This window comes from Oryctolagus cuniculus, chromosome 10, assembly GCF_051225735.1.
Source record: "Oryctolagus cuniculus isolate XC-2025 breed Fujian yellow rabbit chromosome 10, ASM5122573v1, whole genome shotgun sequence".
NCBI lineage: Eukaryota > Metazoa > Chordata > Mammalia > Lagomorpha > Leporidae > Oryctolagus > Oryctolagus cuniculus.
In genome coordinates this window covers 118725430-118743323 of record NC_142876.1, presented here as the reverse complement: position 1 = coordinate 118743323, position 17894 = coordinate 118725430, and the positions used below count along the sequence as shown (strand labels likewise).

Below are 17894 nucleotides of genomic sequence, written 5' to 3'. Positions count from 1 at the left end.
CCACATTTTTTTTTAAAGATTTTTTTATTTACTTGAGATACACAGAGAGAGGAGAGGCAGAGAGAGAGAGAGAGAGAGAGAGAGAGAGAGAGAGAGAGGTCTTCCATCCGTTTGTCCACTCCCCAGATGGCGGCAATGGCTGGAGCTGTGCTGATCCAAAGCCAGGAGCCAGGAGCTTCTTCCAGGTCTCCCACGTGGGTGCAGGGGCACAAGCACTTAGTCCACCTTCTACTGTTTTCCCAGGCCATAGCAGAGAGCTGGAGCAGAAGTAGAGCAGCCAGGACTCGAAGCAGTGCCCATATGGGATGCCGGCACTGCAGGCGGTGGCCCTACCTGCCACAGCGCTGGCTCCCCCTCTCCCCCACATTTGTTGTCCCTGTGCTTGCCTTTCTGGGCTGCTGTGTGTTTCCCTGTCCACCAGCGCTGGCCTTCACCCAGCCTGGACCTTTGGGCCCTGTCTGCCAGGCCCCTTGGGGTGTTCGGCTCCTTGTTCAGAGTCTTCTTGGGGACCTGGCTCCTTTGTGGGTCTGCGGGTGAGCCAGCAGCTCGTCCCCGGGGCTTCCTGCACCTCTGCGACTCAGTGTCCAAGGGCCAGACACCCTTTGGGGACTGTCACCAGGGGCAGAAAATCCCAGAAGCTCCCAGGATATCTGACAGGACCAGCCCTGGCTACTTGGACCCACTCCCCCCAGAACTCTGCTCTCTGGCACGTACAAGCCCTTTCCTCCTTTCTCTTCCTGGTTGGTGTGTTTTGCACCACAATTGTCCGAGCAAGAAAAGAAATAAGAGGGCGCGAGGCTGGCACTGAACGTGGTCAGTTGGCCTGGTTTCCTGTCTCCTTTTGGGCTCTGCCGGCAGCGACCCTCAGCCCTCAGGCAGCTGCGTGTTCACATTCTGTCTCCCCGCCTCGTGTGTGCCTGGGTTCCGTTGCACGTTTAGTGCCTCCTGGGCTTTGGTGAAAGTTTGCCCAGAATTGACGTAACCACTGCGAACAGGGGGTACTGGCAGTGGTGTCCACCTGGGAAAATGCTGCTTGGGGAAAACTGTGCGCTACGCTTTTTTTTTTAAAAAAAGATTTATTTTATTTGAAAGACAGAGTTACAAAGAGAGGTAGAGACAGAGAGAGAGATCTTCTATCTGCTGGTTCACTCCCCAGATGGCCGCAATGGCTGGAGCTGCGCCGATCTGAAGCCAGGAGCCAGGAGCTTCCTCCGGGTCTCCCATGTGGGTTCAGGGGCCCAAGGACTAGGGCCATCTTCTACTGCTTTCCCAGGCCACAACAGAGAGCTGGATTGGAAGAGGAGCAGCCGGGTCTTGAACCGGCGCCCAGATGGGATGCCGGTGCTTCAGGCCAGGGCTTTAACCCGCTGCGCCACAGCGCCGGCCTGCGCTCTACTCTTGTACGCGTCATTTACTTTCTGTCTTTCCTTTCCATGCTTTCTCGGAGTTGACCCCCTTGCTTGGGTCAACACTTTTTTTTTTTTGCTCTTATTCCCCGCAGTCTGTGTGGTGTTTAGACTCGAGTCAGCCCGGCCTGAGATGGGGGGGTCCTCGCAGTGCTGGGAAGGACCCAGCCAGCACAGTCCCTGGCGTGGCCAGCTGAGGCTGCCCGGGGTTGGTGCCCTGTGAGGGTCAGGGCTGGGAGGCTGCGCTGCCTTGGCTGCCTTCCTGGGGCATCAGGACTCTTTTTTTTTTTTTTTTTTTTTTTAAGATTTATTATTTTATTTTGTTGGAAAGCCAGAGTTAGAGAGAGAGGGAGAGAGAAAGAGATCTGCCATCTGCTGATTCACTACCTTGGTGGCTACAAGGTGGGGCTGGGCCAGGCCGAAGCCGGGAGCCCAGAACTCCATTTGGTCACCAGTGTGGGTGGCAGGGGCCCGAATACTTGGGCCTTTTTCCACTGCTTTCCCAGGTGTAGTGGCAGGGAGTGGGACTGGAAGTGGAGCAGCTGGGACTCAGTCTGGTGCTGATATGGGACACGGGTGTTGCAGGCAGTGGCTTAACCTGCTCTGCTGCCCCGCCAGCCCCAGGAATTCTTTCTTAACTCCGCCTGCGTTTCCTGAAGGGAGTGGCTCCTGGTGCACTCCCTTCCCCATTAGTGCTGGTCCCCAGTGGCCCCACCTCGTAGGGGCTGGCATTGCCCAAGGCCTAGTTGTGTTCTGAGAGTCTCCATGGCAACCGTGCTGTCCACCTGGAAGCTGAAGGCTCTCTCTGCTTGCTTTACAGCTCCAATGTTTTGCTGGACCAAAATTTCGCCCCCAAGCTGGCTCATCCAGTGGCCTACCTGAGTCCTGTCAACAAAAAGTCAAAATACACCGTGATGAGGACGCACCTCTTCCAGGCTTCGGCCGCGTATCTGCCCGAGGACTTCATCCGCGTGGGGCAGCTGACGAAGCGCGTGGACGTCTTCGGCTGTGGGATAGTAAGGGTGTCCCTCTCTGCTTTCACATGGGCTGCACTCCCTGGCCCCTCCCGCGGTTCTTTGGGAGCACAGGGTGTAGCATCACCACGCAGGTTTATTCTACCACAGTGGACAAGGACTGGCACCCTGTGGCCTGTGCATGTCCTCTTAGCCTTTGAGCTAAGAGTAGGGTGTTTTAAAGTCACGGGGGGCTGGCATTGTGGCACAGCAGATAAAGCTGCCACCCCAAACCCTGGCTACTTCCGATCCAGCTCCCTGATGCACAGGAGAGGGCAGCAGAGATGGCCCAAGTCCTTGTGTGGCTGCGCGCATGTCAGAGACCTGGATGGCATCCCAGGCTCCTGGCTTTGGCCTGGCCATGGCGAACATTTGGGGAGTGACCCAGTGGATGGAAGACCTCCCTCTCTGTTTCTGTAACTCTGCCTTTCAAATATATAATGTGTTAAAAAACAAAAACAAAAACAGAACAAAACAAAACAATTTAATAGATATTTCTTTGAGAAGTGAGGAGCTCCCTTCGGCTAGTTTGCTCCCCAAATGCCCACAACGGCGAAGGCTGGGCCAGGCTGGAGCCAGGAGCTAGGAACTCAATCCAGGTGTCCCATGTTTGGGCAGGACCCCACTACGTGAGTCATCACCTCTGCCTCCTGGGGTCCATAGTAGGAACTGGAGTGAGGAGCCCAAGCACTCTGATACGGGACCCGGGTGTGCTGACCAGTGGCTTGGCGGCTCGGTCAGACGCCTGCCTGCGGGGATAGCATGTTATAAAGGAGTGTGTGAAAAAAGACACACGGTGAACTAGATGACAGAGACTGTAATGGCCCGCACAGTCGTCCGTGTTCGCTGTGTAACAGACAGTCTCTGTCAGCCCTCAGAGGGAAGCCGCTCGTGGGTGTCCAGGAGCCAGTAGGCCGCAGACCGCGTCTCCTGATTTCCCATTCCTGTCTAGCCAGCCATTGAAACGTCTGTCCAGCTGTCCCCTTGATTGTTCCGCTCTCCCGTCATCCATCCACCCACCCACTCATCCCTCATCCCTCTTTGGATCCACCCAGCCATCCACCCGCCAGCCCTTCCAACCCCACCACCGGGAGCCGCCCATCCTCCAGCCCGCCCTCCACCCCCACTGCCAGACCCTTGGACTATGCCTGTGTACGACGTAGCTGAAACAGAAGGGTGGCCGTCCCCACAGTGTGTTTCTGTATAGCACCCCTTTGTCTGGATCTCTGTAAGACTGATTGGTTAAATGGATTTTGTGGCCAGACTGGTTTGGGAAATACTGAGTAAAGCAAAGTTGTTCAGTGATGACCTTGGCCCCTGGCCCGTGGGAGTTCTGCAGAGAGGGCTGTGTGGTGTTCTCCAGGCCCTTTTGCCTGTGCCACTTTGACCCCAGAGTATCCGGCAGCATCAGCGCCCTGCAGAGCCTAGGCCGGGAAAGCGAGGGTCTGGTCAGCCCCAGGCAGGCGCAGACAGCTGCCCTGGGGTCTGGCCTGTTCCTTCCTCCCCAGCCTCCAACTCTGCACTTCCTTTCTCTGACCACGGTTCCCTGTGTCGCCTCTGCCACTGGTGCCCCAGCTTGGGGCCACCTCTGCCCTCAGCCCAGCCTCCACCTCCTGCTGTCTTCAGCCCGTCCAGCTCTGGTCCCCTTGCCTCTGCCAGCCCCACCGTGTGCTGCTCAGTGACGCTCCGTGGGGCGGGCCAGGCTGCCGCGCCTGTCGGAAGCCGTGCCACTGAACCCTAGGCTGCTCTGCACTGCGGGTAGACCCGGCTCGGTTACTTGGAACTGTGTGACCCGAGTCCACCACCTCTGTGTGGGGCGATGATGCCTCTGGGGAGGAGTGTGGTGCCCTGAGCGTGTTCAGTGCTGCCTCCTGCTGCTTCTAGATTTTCTAATTCAGTGCTCCGGTCACAGTTGACTTCCTGTTTGTGCACCCACCCACCTCCCGCCCATCCATCCACCCCCTCTTTCACTGAGGGCCCACTGATTCCCCGCACCCTGCCATTGTCTGATGGTTCTTGTTTTTTTTTTCTTTCTCCCTCCCTCCCTCCCACCCTCCCTCCCTCCCTTCCTTCCTTTTTTAAAAAAAAAAAAGATTTATTATTTATTTGAAAGGCAGAGTTGGGAAGAGAGAGGGGGAGAGAGAGAGAGAGAGAGAGAGAGAGAGAGAGATATCGAGATCTTCTGTCTACTGGTTCACTCCCCAAATGACTACCACGGCAGGACTAGGCCCTGCCAAAGACAGGAGCTTCTTCCAGGTCTTCCACATGGGTGCAGGGGCCCAAGGACTTGGACCATCCTCCACTGCTTTCCCAGGTGCTTTAGCAGGGAGCAGGACTGGAAGTGGGGCTGCTGGGGCGCCAGCCAGCACCCCTATGGGATGCTGGCGTTGCAGATGGGGGCTTTAGCCAGAGCGCCACAACACTGGCCCGGCCGGCGCTGTGGCTTACTAGGCTAATCCTCCGCCTTGTGGCGCCGGCACACCGGGTTCTAGTCCCGGTCGGGGCGCCGGATTCTGTCCCGGTTGCTCCTCTTCCAGGCCAGCTCTCTGCTGTGGCCAGGGAGTGCAGTGGAGGATGGCCTAAGTGCTTGGGCCCTGTACCCCATGGGAGACCAGGAAAAGCACCTGGCTCCTGCCATCAGATCAGCACGCCGGCTGCAGCGGCCATTGGAGGGTGAACCAACAGCAAAAGACCTTTCTCTCTGTCTCTCTCTCACTGTCCACTCGGCCTGTCAAAAAAAAACCAAAAAAAAAAACCAAAACACTGGCCCCAGTAGTTCCGCTGTTTAACTTCGGTTCCTCCTGTGGGAAGTGCAGGGCGTTTCTCAGATTTTTAGTTTAAAAAAAGTTATTCAGAGGCTGGCAGACAGAGTCAGACCTCGGCTGGTTTGTTCCCCAAATGCCCTCAACAGCTGGGCCGGGGCTGGGCTCCCTCCAGGGGCCAGGGCTCAGTCCAGGTCTCTCACAGTGGTGGCAGGGACCCAGCTCCTCGGGCCAGCACTGGGACCCTCCGCCGGCTCTGTGATGTGGATGCTGGACTAAAGGCCTGCTGTCTCGGTGTTTTTGGTGAGCACTAAGTGACTGGTGCAGGGCCCAGCCCGGAGCCTGCTGGGTCGGGGGCAGGGGAGGTGCTCATCCACTTCCCCTTGTTCTCCTCCTCTGGGGCAGGACCTGGCCTGCAGCCCCTTCTCAGTGCTCCTCGGGCGCTGCCCTCTGCTGCCCTCTGCCGGCCACCGTGGGTCATCAGCCCGCCTGATGCTAACCTGACTTGTCTGAGGGGACAAGTGGGAGAGAGATTGGGCACTGCAGGTATCATGTTCTCTCCCCGCGTGCCCACGACTGCTGGATCCTCACTTAACGGATGAGGACCTCGAGGCCCAGAGTCTGGTTGTTCACCCAGAGGGCACCCGAGCGCGGCAGGAGCACTCTCGGAACTGAGCCCAGGCCCAGCGACTGCACAGCCCTGGACCTCCATGCTGGTGGCTCCGCCATGAGTTCCTGCTCAGGGCAGTCTTTCCGTGTGTTAAGACGCGGGCCCTGGTTTGTCCGTCTCGTGGTGGCCTGCACGCTGGTACTGGGCTGTGCTCCTTCTCGGGCGGGCGTGTTAATGAGGAAGTGACGTTGAGGCCTCCGGGTGAGCATGCGCTGAGCGTGCGGGACAGACTCGGGTGCAGAGCTGAGGCCTGCCTGTGGCTGCCTCTCCCGAGACGCACAGAACAGGGCCAGCCTGCTGCTGCTGCTGGATTTGAATGCAGTGGCTTTGAGAAGTACTGTGTGTGTCTGTATGTACACGTAAGTGTGTACTTATGTGTGTGTAAAACTCAGAGCACCCACACACGCGCATGCTGGGACGTTTGAGCTCCGTTCTCCCCGTCTCGCCGTCCGTCGGTGACGTCTCCTGGTTGTCAGGGGCGCAGCCTCCTTCCGTCCCAGAGCTGGGCGGTGGGCGGGCCCTGAGCCTGGCCTTGGCCCCTAGCAGAGGCTTCTCCCCTGGTCTGTTGTGCCTCGCCCCGTGCTCACCCTGCGTTCTCTCCTCCCCAGGTGCTGGCCGAGGTGCTCACTGGCATCCCCGCCGTGGACAGCAGCCGGAGCCCGGCTTACCTGGTAAGACACCGCCCACTTCCACAGCCGTGTGGCCGGGGACTCCTGGGCCCGCGCACAGGTGTGGCTCAGGCCTCCGCCCAGGGCTTGATCTGCATCTGGGCGGAGCAACTTGGTGCTCGCACCCCTGCAGCCCTTCCTGGTAGAGGTAGAGGGTTTGGGGGAAATGTGTTTTTCCCTGTTAGTGTATCAGGCAGTTAGACAGCACGTGTGCTCATGCTGGGGCCGGTTCGTGGCAGCCCCGTTTTCCTATGCTTTGGGTGACTATAACCAAGTGCCCGGCACAGGCCGACTTTATGAAGAAAAGTTCCTTTCGTCGTTCTTCAGAGGCCAAGATTCCAGGATCGGGCAGCCCCGCTGATGAGCCCTCTGGTGGCGGCCTGATGGCACATGGGGTCATGGCATGAGCATGAGAGAAACATGCGCACACACACAAACGCACATACAGACACACGCACACATCCCGCATGGCACAGACTGGAAGCCAGGGAGAGACTGGGGTGCCACAGTCCCTTCCGAGGACCCCCAGTTGACCTAGGGCCCTTCCCCTAGGCCCTTTCTCTGGGAGGTCCCAGCCGCACCACGTTGGGGACCACGTTGCAGCACCTGGACCTTTGTGGGGCACCCTGGAGCAGTGTCTGGACTGTGGCAGGCCCTCGCAGGCCGGTCTCTGTAGTAGAAACGGTGACTCTGTTTTGTAGGTCAGGGAGCTGGCCCAACCCACGCATACCCCACGCACACACAGACAGTTCACTGAGCAAAAAGACAGCGTGGCCTGCCCGTGTGTTCTTTCTAAATCATCCCCGAGTCGCCGCACTAGGGCCTTGGCGTGTACCTGCTCACGAGGAGGGCAGGGTCTGAGCACGACCTGTGAGCTCCGAGTCCCTGGTGTCAGGACTGGAAGTGTGCGTGGGGTGTTCTGGACTGCAGATCCTGAGTTCTTGACCACGACCCCTCCTGACAGTCTCCTGGCCGTGCGGACGCGGGAGCGCAGTAGGTGCATCCCCATTGTACAGCTGGGAATGCGGAGGCCGCGGGCAGTGTCTGGTGTCTCCAGTAGGATCAGTAGTGAGCTGGAGTGGACCCTGCAGAATGGTAGACCCCGCGCCACCGCTCGCCCTCTGCATCGGTGTGGGTGTTGAGGGCAGTGGAATCGTCAGCTTTCTGTGTGACTGGGCCCCAGAATACCCCTGGTGCACTGGGGTGGGCGCTGAAGGCTTCCCGCTGTGCACACAGGAAGTCAAGGCTTGTCCCCTGCACACAGGAAGTCATGGCTTGTCCTTTTGCTGGATTCCACGGGCGCCACCGCGTTTGGTCCCTTGTCCCCGCATGCTATGGTACCGGTCGGTTTGGGCAGCTCAGAGGTGGTTTGGGGTCCTGTGGGGGTGGTGTCCGCTCTTCTGTCTCCTTGGGATGCACTCCCCCGCAGTCTGGGGCCATCTGGGAGTCCTGGGGAGAAGCCTTTAAAACGCTTAGGGGAAGTTTTCTTGGTTTAGGCTGATGGTGTCTAAGAATATGGACAATGCCATTTTTTAAAAAATCGAGTTTTTTTTCCCCTTTTCCTGTGTACCCACATGTGGTCTCTCCTCTGTTGTGCTGTGGTCTGAGGGGTCATCATGGTCCTGTGAGAGACCCCTCGTGTGAGCTGTGGGCTCCGCGTGCCTGGGGCTGCGTGCTCGCTCGCGAGGCGAGACAGACGGGCAGGGAGGTTTGCTGGTGTTCCTCACGCGAGGGAAGACTGCAGGGGGAATCCCTACCCTCAGGGACGTGGCCAAAGATATTACGGTGCAGTCATGCACACACCATGGGATGCGGGAAGTGATTTGTTAGTGGCTTTGTAAACAGATGTAGAAGTCCGACAGTTAATGAGGAGGAAGTCTGTCATGGGATACGTTTTGAACTGCCCATGTTTCTGAGAAATCCTCACCGAATCATGATCTGAACAGATCTGCTCTCCCCGGGGAGCCCCTGCCCCCGCTCTGACCCGTCCCCCCTCGCCCTCCCGTGCCCCGCCTCCCCCGGCAGCCATCCATCTGCGTTCTGTCTCTCGTGTCTGGAGTTTCGTGTACCGGATGTCGCACACATGTGCTCCTTCTGGTTCCCTGCGGGCAGCACAGTGGCCGAGACTCCTGCCCCGTGGGTGCTGAGTGACTGGACACTGTGGCCCTGCTGTGGGCTGTCCCTTCACGCCTTGGGGTGTTCCTAGTGTTTGTCTTGGCTAAAGCTGCCGTGTGTGCGGCTGAGTGTGGACACGCGCCTTCATCTCTGTGCAGGTGTACAGGATGCATCCAGCAGCGTAGCCACCCCACAGCCAAGACCTGGGGCTTCCGCTGCTCGCGAGAACTCCCTCGGAACCCCTTGTCGTCCACGCCCTCGCCCACTTCCAGCCCCGCGGCCGCTGCTGTGGTCTGGGCAGGATGTAGCTCCTGAACACGGGCGGCAGAGAAGTCCCAAAGTCGCGGGCTGGTGGTGCTGAGGCGGAGGCTTGGTCCAGCTGTGGTGCGGAGGAAATGCACTGTGGGGGCAGTCCTCGGGTCACCAGGACGTAACTGCACGAGGTGGCCCTCGCGCGCCCGCTTGCCCTCTCGGTTTCCTGGCTCGCCAGACGTCCAACCAGCGGGGTGGCCCAGCCTTGAGCTGTGACCCCCCAAAACTGTGAGCCAGGGTAAACCCTTCCCTTGTGCGGGATCGGTGTTTAGGTGCGGTGCTGGCAAGCTCACCGGCACAGCTGCCGACCTTCCTGTCGTGTGCCGGGAGTCTGTCCCGCCTAGCGTGTCCCTGGCTTCTCTCACCTGGCACGGCGCTCGCGGGTGCATCCGTGTGCTGTGTGTGTCAGCGTTTGTTCCCGTTGGTGCTGGGGCACAGTCCATGTACAGGTCGACGGCGACTTCTTCATTCTTTACCAGTGGCTGGCTATTTGAGTTGTTGCTGGTTTGGGTAATTCTGAATAAAGCAACATAAACATCTTTGTTTTAAAAAGATGTCAAGAGGCTGGCACTGCGGCTCAGCGGGTGAAGCTGTGGTCTACAGCGCTGGCATCGCATACGGGTGCTGGTTTGAGTCCTGACTGCACCACTTCCGATCCAGCTCTCTGCTAATGCATCTGGGAAAGCAGTGGAAGATGGCTCAAGTGTCTGGGCCCCTGGGCCCACGTGGGAGACCTGGAAGAAGCTCTTGGCTCCTGGCTCAGCCCTGGTTGGTGCAGCCATTTGGGGAGTGAACCAGTAGATGGAAGCTTTCTCTCTCTCTCTCTTTCCTCTCTCTGTGTAACTCTGCCTTTCAAATAAATGAACACATCTTTTTTTTTTTTTTTTTTGACAGAGTGGACAGTGAGAGAGAGAAAGGTCTTTCTTTTGTCGTTGGTTCACCCTCCAGTGGCCAGCGTGGCCAGCTCACTGCGGCCGGCGCACCGCGCTGATCCGAAGGCAGGAGCCAGGTGCTTCTCCTGGTCTCCCATGGGGTGCAGGGTCCAAGCACTTGGGCCATCCTCCACTGCCTTCCCGGGCCACAGCAGAGAGCTGGCCTGGAAGGGGGGCAACCGGGACAGAATCCGGCGCCCCAACTGGCACTAGAACCCGGTGTGCCGGTGCCGCTAGGTGGAGGATTAGACTACTGAGCAGCGGTGCCGGCCCAATGAACACATCTTTTTTTTTTTTTTTTTTTTTTTTTTTTTTTTTTTTACAGGCAGAGTGGACAGAGAGCGAGACAGAGAGAAAGGTCTTCCTTTGCCGTTGGTTCACCCTCCAATGGCCGCTGTGGCCGGTGTGCTGTGGCCGGCGCACCGTGCTGATCCGATGGCGGGAGCCAGGAGCCAGGTACTTCTCCTGGTCTCCCATGGGGTGCAGGGCCCAAGCACTTGGGCCATCCTCCACTGCACTCCCTGGCCACAGCAGAGAGCTGGCCTGGAAGAGGGGCAACCGGGACAGAATCCGGCACCCCGACCGGGACTAGAACCCGGTGTGCCGGCGCCGCAAGGCAGAGGATTAGCCTAGTGAGCCACAGCACCGGCCTGAACACATCTTTTTAAAACAGTGTCAGGACATGTGTGTTCTGACAGGGACATACCTCTAAGTGACAGACGCATGTTCAGATAAGTAAGTAAGACTGATCTCACTTTCGGTATATTAGATACGTGAGTAAAAACGCTGTGACTTGCGTTTCTCATGTGAACGGGGGCTGATACTAGCACGTGCCTGGTGGGCTCCTTGACGTTTAGGAGGTACGTGCAGTGCCCATGGAATGCCTGGATGGCAACGCGAACACAGCGCAGAGCGTGGCAGTGTCTCCACGTTATTCTAAGTGCTCTCACGATGGGTGTCCGCTTGCTGGTGGTTATTCTGTAAGTAATAAGCAGCTGAGGTGACGTCAGCCGTGGAGCGGAAAGTCGTGGCGGGTGGCACAATCCAGGGCTCCCTCTGGATGCAGAAATGTGGGCACAGGTAAACTTGTGCTCCCAGACTTAGCCACTTCTCTTTTAATTTTTTAAAGAGATTTGTTTACTTATTTGAAAGTAGAGTTAGAGAAAGAAGGAGACACAGAGAAATCTTCCATCTGCTGGTTCACTCCTCCAGTGCCCTCACCAGCCAGGGCTGGGTCAGGCCGAAGCCTAGAGCCTGGAACTCCATCCGTCTCCCTCGTCAGTGTCGGGGGCCCAGGCACTTGGGCCATCCTCTGCTGCCTTCCCAGGCTCACTGGAGGGGAGCCGGGTCAGGAGCGGAGCAGCTGGGACTCACCATCGTATATGGCAGTGCTAGTTCAAGTCCCAGCTGCTGCACCTCCAATCCAGCTTCCTACTGATGCCCCTGCGAAGCCCGAGTCACCCACAGGGGGCGCTTGGATGGAGTTCCTGGCTGGTGGCTTCGGCGTGACCTGACTGGCTGCTGTAGGCGTCTGGGGAGTGGAGCAGCCTTTCTGCTTGTGACTCAGCTCCCTGCTGATGTGTTCGCTGGGAGGCAGCAGGGGATGGCTCACGTCCTTGAGTCCCTGCCACCCACATGGGGGACCCACATGGAGTTTCTGGCCCCTGGCTTGGGCCTGGTCCAGCCCAGCCCCAGCTGTTGCAGGCATCAGGGGACTGAACCAGCAGAAGGAAAACCTGTCTTTGGCAGTCTGTCTACCAGTCTTTATTTTACAAGTGTATGCCTTCATAGAGTTTGTGTTACTTACATGTTTACTTATATTCTAAAGCTCTATTTATTTGAAAAGCAGAGTTGAGAGAGAGAGAGAGATCTTCTATCTGCTGGTTCACTCCTTGAATGGCTGCAGGGGCCAGAGATGGGCTGGTCTGAAGCCAGGAGCCAGGAGCTTCTTGGCAGGAGCTCAAGGACTTGGGCCATGTTCTGCTACTTTCCCAGGCACATTAGCAGGGAGCCGGGCTGGAAGTGGAGCAGCCAGGACCTGAACCGGTGCCCGAATGGGAAGCCGGCATTGTCGCAGGTGGTTCTCCTCACTGCTCTGCAACGCGTGGCCCCGTATGTTTGTTTTTAACAGTATACTGATATTTTATATTATTCATAGCATGGATTTCCATCAAACATTTATATTTTGTGTAGATAAGACATTAGGCAGTACTTGTATTTCTATATAACGCATTAACATACAGTATACAACACAAAGCACATTGAAATATTTACACATGTAACCTGATGGATTTACATATTTCACAGTATATAATTATATATCTGTATTTTTATTTAAAGACACTACATATATGACAAATAGATGCATCAAACATTTGTATATGTTACATATTTACACAATTAAATGTACCATAAATATAAATGTTTCATGTTAATAAGATATAATGAATTAATGCACTATAATTCTAGCAGTCAATAGTATGCATAGTTATGTAACATTTCTTTCTTACAATATATATAATTATTTTATATATAATAAATATGTTAATGTTTCTTTTTTTATTTATTTGAAAGAGCAACAGAGAGAGAGAGAGAGGAGAGAGGATCTTCCATTTCCTTGATCAGTCTGTAACATTAGGGCTGGGTCAGGCTGTAGGCAGAAGCCTGGACCTCATCCAGGTCACCACATCAGTGGTGCAGGGACCCAAGTACTGAACCAAACATTTGCTGTCTCCTGGGATGCGTTAGCAAGAAGCTGGATTGGAAGTGGGGGAACTGGGATCTGAATTGTCTCTCTAATAATGGGACGTAGGCGTACCTGGCTGTGCCACATCCACCCCGGAATCCTGCATGTTAAAATGTTTACTTTGAGGCGGGCGCTGTGGTGTGGTGGGTGGAGCCACTACCTCAGTGCCGGCATCCCATGTGGGCTCAGGTTCAAGTCCCAGCTGTTCCACTTCCCATCCTGGCTGCTCCACTGCCTGGGAAAGCAGTGGAAGATGGCCCAGCTCCCTGGGCCCCTGCACGTACATGGGAGATGCCAAAGAATCTCCTGGCTTCTGGCTTTGCATCAGCCCAGCTCTGGGCATTGCAGCCATTTGGGGAGTGAACCAATGGAAGGAGAACCCCTCTCTCCCCCTCCCTCTCCCCCTCCCCCTCCCCCTCCCCTCCCCTCCTCCTCTCCCTCTCCCTCTCCCCTCCCCCTCCCCCTCCCCTCCTCCCCCTCCATCTGCCTTTCAAATAAATAAATCTTTAAAAAAGGGTTTACTTTGGGAGGGTGCTCAGTGCAGCCACCAAGACGCTTGCATTGTGCACTGGAGCTGCTGGGTTCCATTCCCGGCTCTGGTTCCTGACCCCAGTTTCCTGCATTGCAGACCCTGGGAGGCAGTGGTGATGGATCCAGAAAAGGGGTTCTTGACTTTCCTGTGGGAGACCTGGATTGAGTTCCCAGCTTTGGCTTCGGCCTGGTTCAGCCCTGGCTGTTGCAGGCATTTGTGAATTGACCCAGGGGAGAGGGGATAGGAGCTGTCTGCCTCTCAAATAAGTAATTAAAACTTGAAAAATAGCTAAGCTGCTTGCTTTCTACCGTGACATCAGCCCTGCACTTGTTAGTAAGATTAGGTCACTGATACCAGTGAGGTGCGGCGCGTGGCAAGTGCTCTATAAATGCTGGCCGTGACCGTGAGTGACCGCTAGGTGTTCCTGCTTGGCAGCTGTCACTCCTGTGCCCTGGGTGCACTGTTTCATCTGGCATCTGTGTTAATGCTGGGAGCGGGTGGCTTTGTTGCCCCCATTCTCCAGGTAGGGTCACCGCGGCCTGGCGGGCCGAGCCCCTGTGTCTGTGGAGTGAGCGTGCGGGGAGTGCCGGGTATGGAGGGCATTTCGCCGTCCTTGGCTCTCGGGTGTTTCCATGTTTCTGGGACCTGTGCAGATTTGGTGTTTCGTTTTTATTGTCTGTTGGTACTTGAGAATTCCCGTGGTGCTGAAGTTCACGCAGGCTTCCTCTTCCTCTTCCCGTAGAAGGACTTACTCCTGCGCGAGATTCCCAGCAGCGCCCCGTCGCCCTGCTCCAGGAGAGCCGCCGTGGAGGTGGAGGCGGTGAGAGAGATTTGTGCGCAGTTCCTGGACGGGCGGGCAGGGAGGCCGCCTGCTGGCTGCACGGAAGCGCTGGCTGCCGCCTGCCTCTGCTTGCGGAGGCGCAACGCCAGCCTGGACGAGGTGAGCCTGTGGGGCAGCCCCTTCCTCTGGCTTCCGGCTGCGGGGCTGCCGGGGGCTGCGGGAGCTGGCACCAGCAAAGTGGAGCCTGAGGCTTTCGACCCTGGGATTCTAACGGATGCCGATGCCTCTTCCCACCGCGAGACGCCTCTCTGCTCTCTGCCCTCCTCTGTCTGCCTAGAGGGCCTCTCCACAGTGAGCCTGATGGGCCTAGCTTGGGGCAGGTGTCTGTCTTGTGCCCAGGTCCAGTAGACAAACCTGGCCCTGCCGGTGCTCAGTCCCCCAAGCGACAGGTGCAGGAGCGAGAGAGCGCTTGCTCGGCCTGTGGGTGTCAGACACCCCAGAAAGCCTCCACCTTGGGGAGCAAACATTGCCTGCGGGTATGATAGGTAGAGGTGGATTCCATGGTGGACGTTGTGAGCTTGGGGCCACTGCCAGGTCCCAGGGCGAGATCAGTGCCTGGGAGGGAACTCAGAGACCATCCAGCGGGGTGATCTCCAGGGGCTGTTGGCACAGAGGGGCTCCTCGGGAGTGGTGGGTCAGGAGTTGCTGGAGGCGGCACAAGGGGCTGGGGTTGGGGGGCTGCAGGGCCCCACTCAGGGCTCCAGATACCCACTTTTGCTTCTCCTGGTTAGATTGGGTGCTTACTATTTCTCTCAAGGCCACTGGTCTAGCCCAAGCCTCCCATTTTACAGATGGGAAAGTGGAGGCCTCAAGTGGGAAGATGAGGCCACAGAGTGAGCTTCTGTCCCAGCTTCAGCTCCCTTGACCACTGTCTTCGGCCATCACAGGGCAGCGGCTGGAGGCTCGGTCGCTGCATGAGCTGGGGCCGGATCAGGTGCCGCCACGTGCCGGCATGCCGTGGTGTCCAGTCATTTGTTTAATATTACCTGCTGGGTGCAGAGGGTTTGTCTGCTGACGATCCAGGCTGAAAGCTGGATCCTGGAGCTCACGGGCAGGGCAGTGAGGCCAGGGCAGTGTGACGGGGACCCCGCACTGGAGGGCTTCCCGAGGAGGTGACCTGTGAGCAGAGAGCAGTCACAGCCGGAGGAGCAGCGTCTGTGTGTGGCCTGGCACCGAGGCATGGGATGAGGCTGGTGAGGGGGCCCCCATGGGTAATGGGTTTTCTGTGTGTGGTGCGGGATCTGTTGTACCACCAGACGGGAAAGGGGAGTCTTTTTCCTCAGTCAGCTGTATGTAGGTAGAGAAATCCCAGGGCAGGGTTCTGATTGGACCCCTTGGATCATGTGCCCAGACTTGGACCAGTCATCACGGTCAGAGGAATGGGGTCTTGTGATTGGCCCGTCTTGGCCGACGTCAGGCTGGTGTGGGGACAAGTTCATAACCTCGTGCAGAAGGACGCTGTGCGTCCAACAGGACAGCACGCGTTTGCTCAGCGGCCTGCTCTCCGAGTCTGGGAGCGCAGCGGCGGGTCTCTGGCCTCAGCAAGGGTTCTCGGTGAGCGCTGCCCTCTGCTTCCCAAGGTGCGAGAGTCGGTGGCCGCCGTGGAGGAGCAGCTGCGCCCCGAAGGCGAGGCCTCTGCCTCCAACACCCCCGAGGAGACGGACGACGTGGATAACTCCAGCCTTGAGGCCTCCTACGTGAGGACCACCCCCTTCCCGGAGGCTGCGGCCTCGGCTCTTCCTGCAGACGGCGAGGAAGGACGATCACAGGCCAGCGAGGCCGCGGAGGCTGCCTCCTCCTCCGTGGCCAGTGTGCACCCAGGGCTTCACAGGGACGGTAGGCGCCGTGCGGGCAGGGTGCTTCTGCGGGCCCATGTGTGCGTCCCCGCCTTGAGCCCCACCTTCGTTTGGTTAGGCAGCCCTTCACTCCCCAGCCAGCTGCACCAAGAGAGACCAGGTGTCATCCTTGACACCCCCCTGTCCCCCTACCCCCAGTCTCCCCTGCGGCACTCCCTTCACCAGCTGTTTGTCCAGGAGCCAGAGTCGGGTGTCAGGACACAATACGTGTCACCTTTGAAGTCTCCATGGTGCCTGGGGACTGAAACCTCCCAGAACCAGCAAGGTCCTGAGTGGTCTGCCCTGTCCCTGCCCCGTCTGGCCAGCTGTTTGTAAAGATGGCGTCTGTCTCGGCCAGGCGTACCAGGAAAACTTTTTCTTTCCAGGGGCCATGGCCAGGGAATGTCCCAGGCGCTGACCACTCCTGCGCGAGGGGAGAAGAGGAGAGAGGGGCCGGGGGCGCGGGGCAGCAGCGGGGAAATGCACGTTCCCTTCGGGGCCTGGTGCAAGCCCCTGGCTTCAGAGGGGGCGCTGACCGAGGCTGGCTTCTACACACGCGGGGCGAGGGTGGCTTCTGCTCACGTTGCTCTTCTTGTCTTTCCCTGGGACATCAGCTACGGGGACTTCGTGGAAGATCGAGATCAACGAGGCCAAGAGGAAGCTGATGGAGGACATCTTGCTCTACAAGGCCGAGAAGCTGGACAGCGTGGAGCTTTTCGGCCCCTTGTAACGAGGACCCCTGGGCCTCGCCTGATGGAAGATCGTCTGATCACCAGAGAGGGCTGGGGGCAGAGCCCGAGATCGGCCGGGACACATCGCACCGCACGTCGGCTTTCCTGAGAGTGAATTCGGGGACGAGACCTCAGCCTTCAGAGACACAAGACCCTGCGGCGTCCGCTTCTTCCCTCTCGCAGTCGGAGCGGTCATCAGAGGCGAGGGAAGTGGGAGCTCCGGGCGTGGGGGTCCTGTGACGGCCCTCGCCCCAGCGGCCTTTGTCACCCGGTAGCTCTCTCCCTGTGACAGCCGGAGCGGCAGCTCTGCATTGCCAGATCTGAGTCGTGGTTGCCAGCAAGCCCCTGCCAGCTCCCACGCCCTGGAGGAGTGTCAGCGTGTGTCCAGGTGCTGCTCCGTCTCGGCGTCACAAATGCCAGACACCTGCCCCTCGGCTCCACAGACTCTGCCCTTGCCCTTGGAAGACCTGCAGCCTGCGTGTGCTGATTGAGCCCCCACCCAGAACCTCGTCCGAGCGTTACACGGACGCCACTCTTGGAGTGGAGCTTCTCTTTGGAGAATGTATATTATTTATGCTGGGTGATTGGGAGAATTAGTTGTGCTAGTTTCGCGTCCGATCGTGCTGCTAACTAGGACAATCAGGTAGTTTCTGGAACCTCAGTAGATAAGGTCACAGCTGCTCCCCCTCCTGCTCCGGCTTGCTGGGAGAAACAGGCGAGTAGTGGGTGCAGAAGCACTTTGATGACGCACCTGTCCTGTGTTGTAAGCTAGAGAAAAGGGCATTGCATGTACATTTCAGCCCTGCATTTCATGTTTATATAGGGAGTATGTTTTTGGAAAGTCAGGTTGTAAATCTTTGTGAAGTATCTTAATTTACCAGGGAAAATGTCCTATTTAAAAGAATTCTACAGTGCTTTTTTTTTTTTTTTTTTTAAATAAAGAAATGTTTGTAAAGTCAGTGGGTACTTGGAATTCTTGTAGTTACTTTTGTGTCCCTGTGAGTTTGTTCAGGGAAGGTGGGCTGCGTCCTGAAGCCGCAGGTGCCAGCTGTCCATGGCCGCACGGTCAGGGACCACATTCCCTTGTCCAGACCGTGGAGAAGTGAAAAGTACTTGTGTCCCAGGGTTGGGGCGGGGCAAGGGGCGGGGCCTGTCTGTTGCAAGCGCTGCACAGTCCCCTTCGTGGGCTGCTGTGGATTGACAAGGACGGCAGCTGCCGTTGGGGTCCCGGCCCACGTGGACGTGACCTGAGCAGACACTGCTCTTATGCCCTGGGGCTGTGAGGACTGGATGAGTGCATGTGTCACACACTCCCGTGCCCACACAGGACC

General features: G+C 57.6%; 1 protein-coding gene across 4 annotated transcripts in view; it reads left to right on the top strand.

The window, feature by feature from the left end:
• Window positions 1-17522, top strand: part of IRAK2 (interleukin 1 receptor associated kinase 2) — a 58975-nt gene extending 41453 nt beyond the window's left edge. For 3 of the 4 annotated variants that reach the window (XM_017338407.4, XM_008249928.5, XM_008249927.5), the window contains 5 exons: window positions 2227-2422; window positions 6460-6522; window positions 13899-14096; window positions 15578-15833; window positions 16447-17522. In XM_017338407.4, coding sequence (XP_017193896.4) covers window positions 2227-2422; window positions 6460-6522; window positions 13899-14096; window positions 15578-15833; window positions 16447-16562 — 829 coding nt within the window. In that variant the 3' untranslated portion in view covers window positions 16563-17522. Of the gene's footprint in view, window positions 1-2226; window positions 2423-6459; window positions 6523-8792; window positions 8902-13898; window positions 14097-15577; window positions 15834-16446 lie in introns of those variants that run through there. The other variant, XM_089305640.1, reaches the window with a different exon arrangement.
• Window positions 17523-17894: the final 372 nt, after the last annotated feature.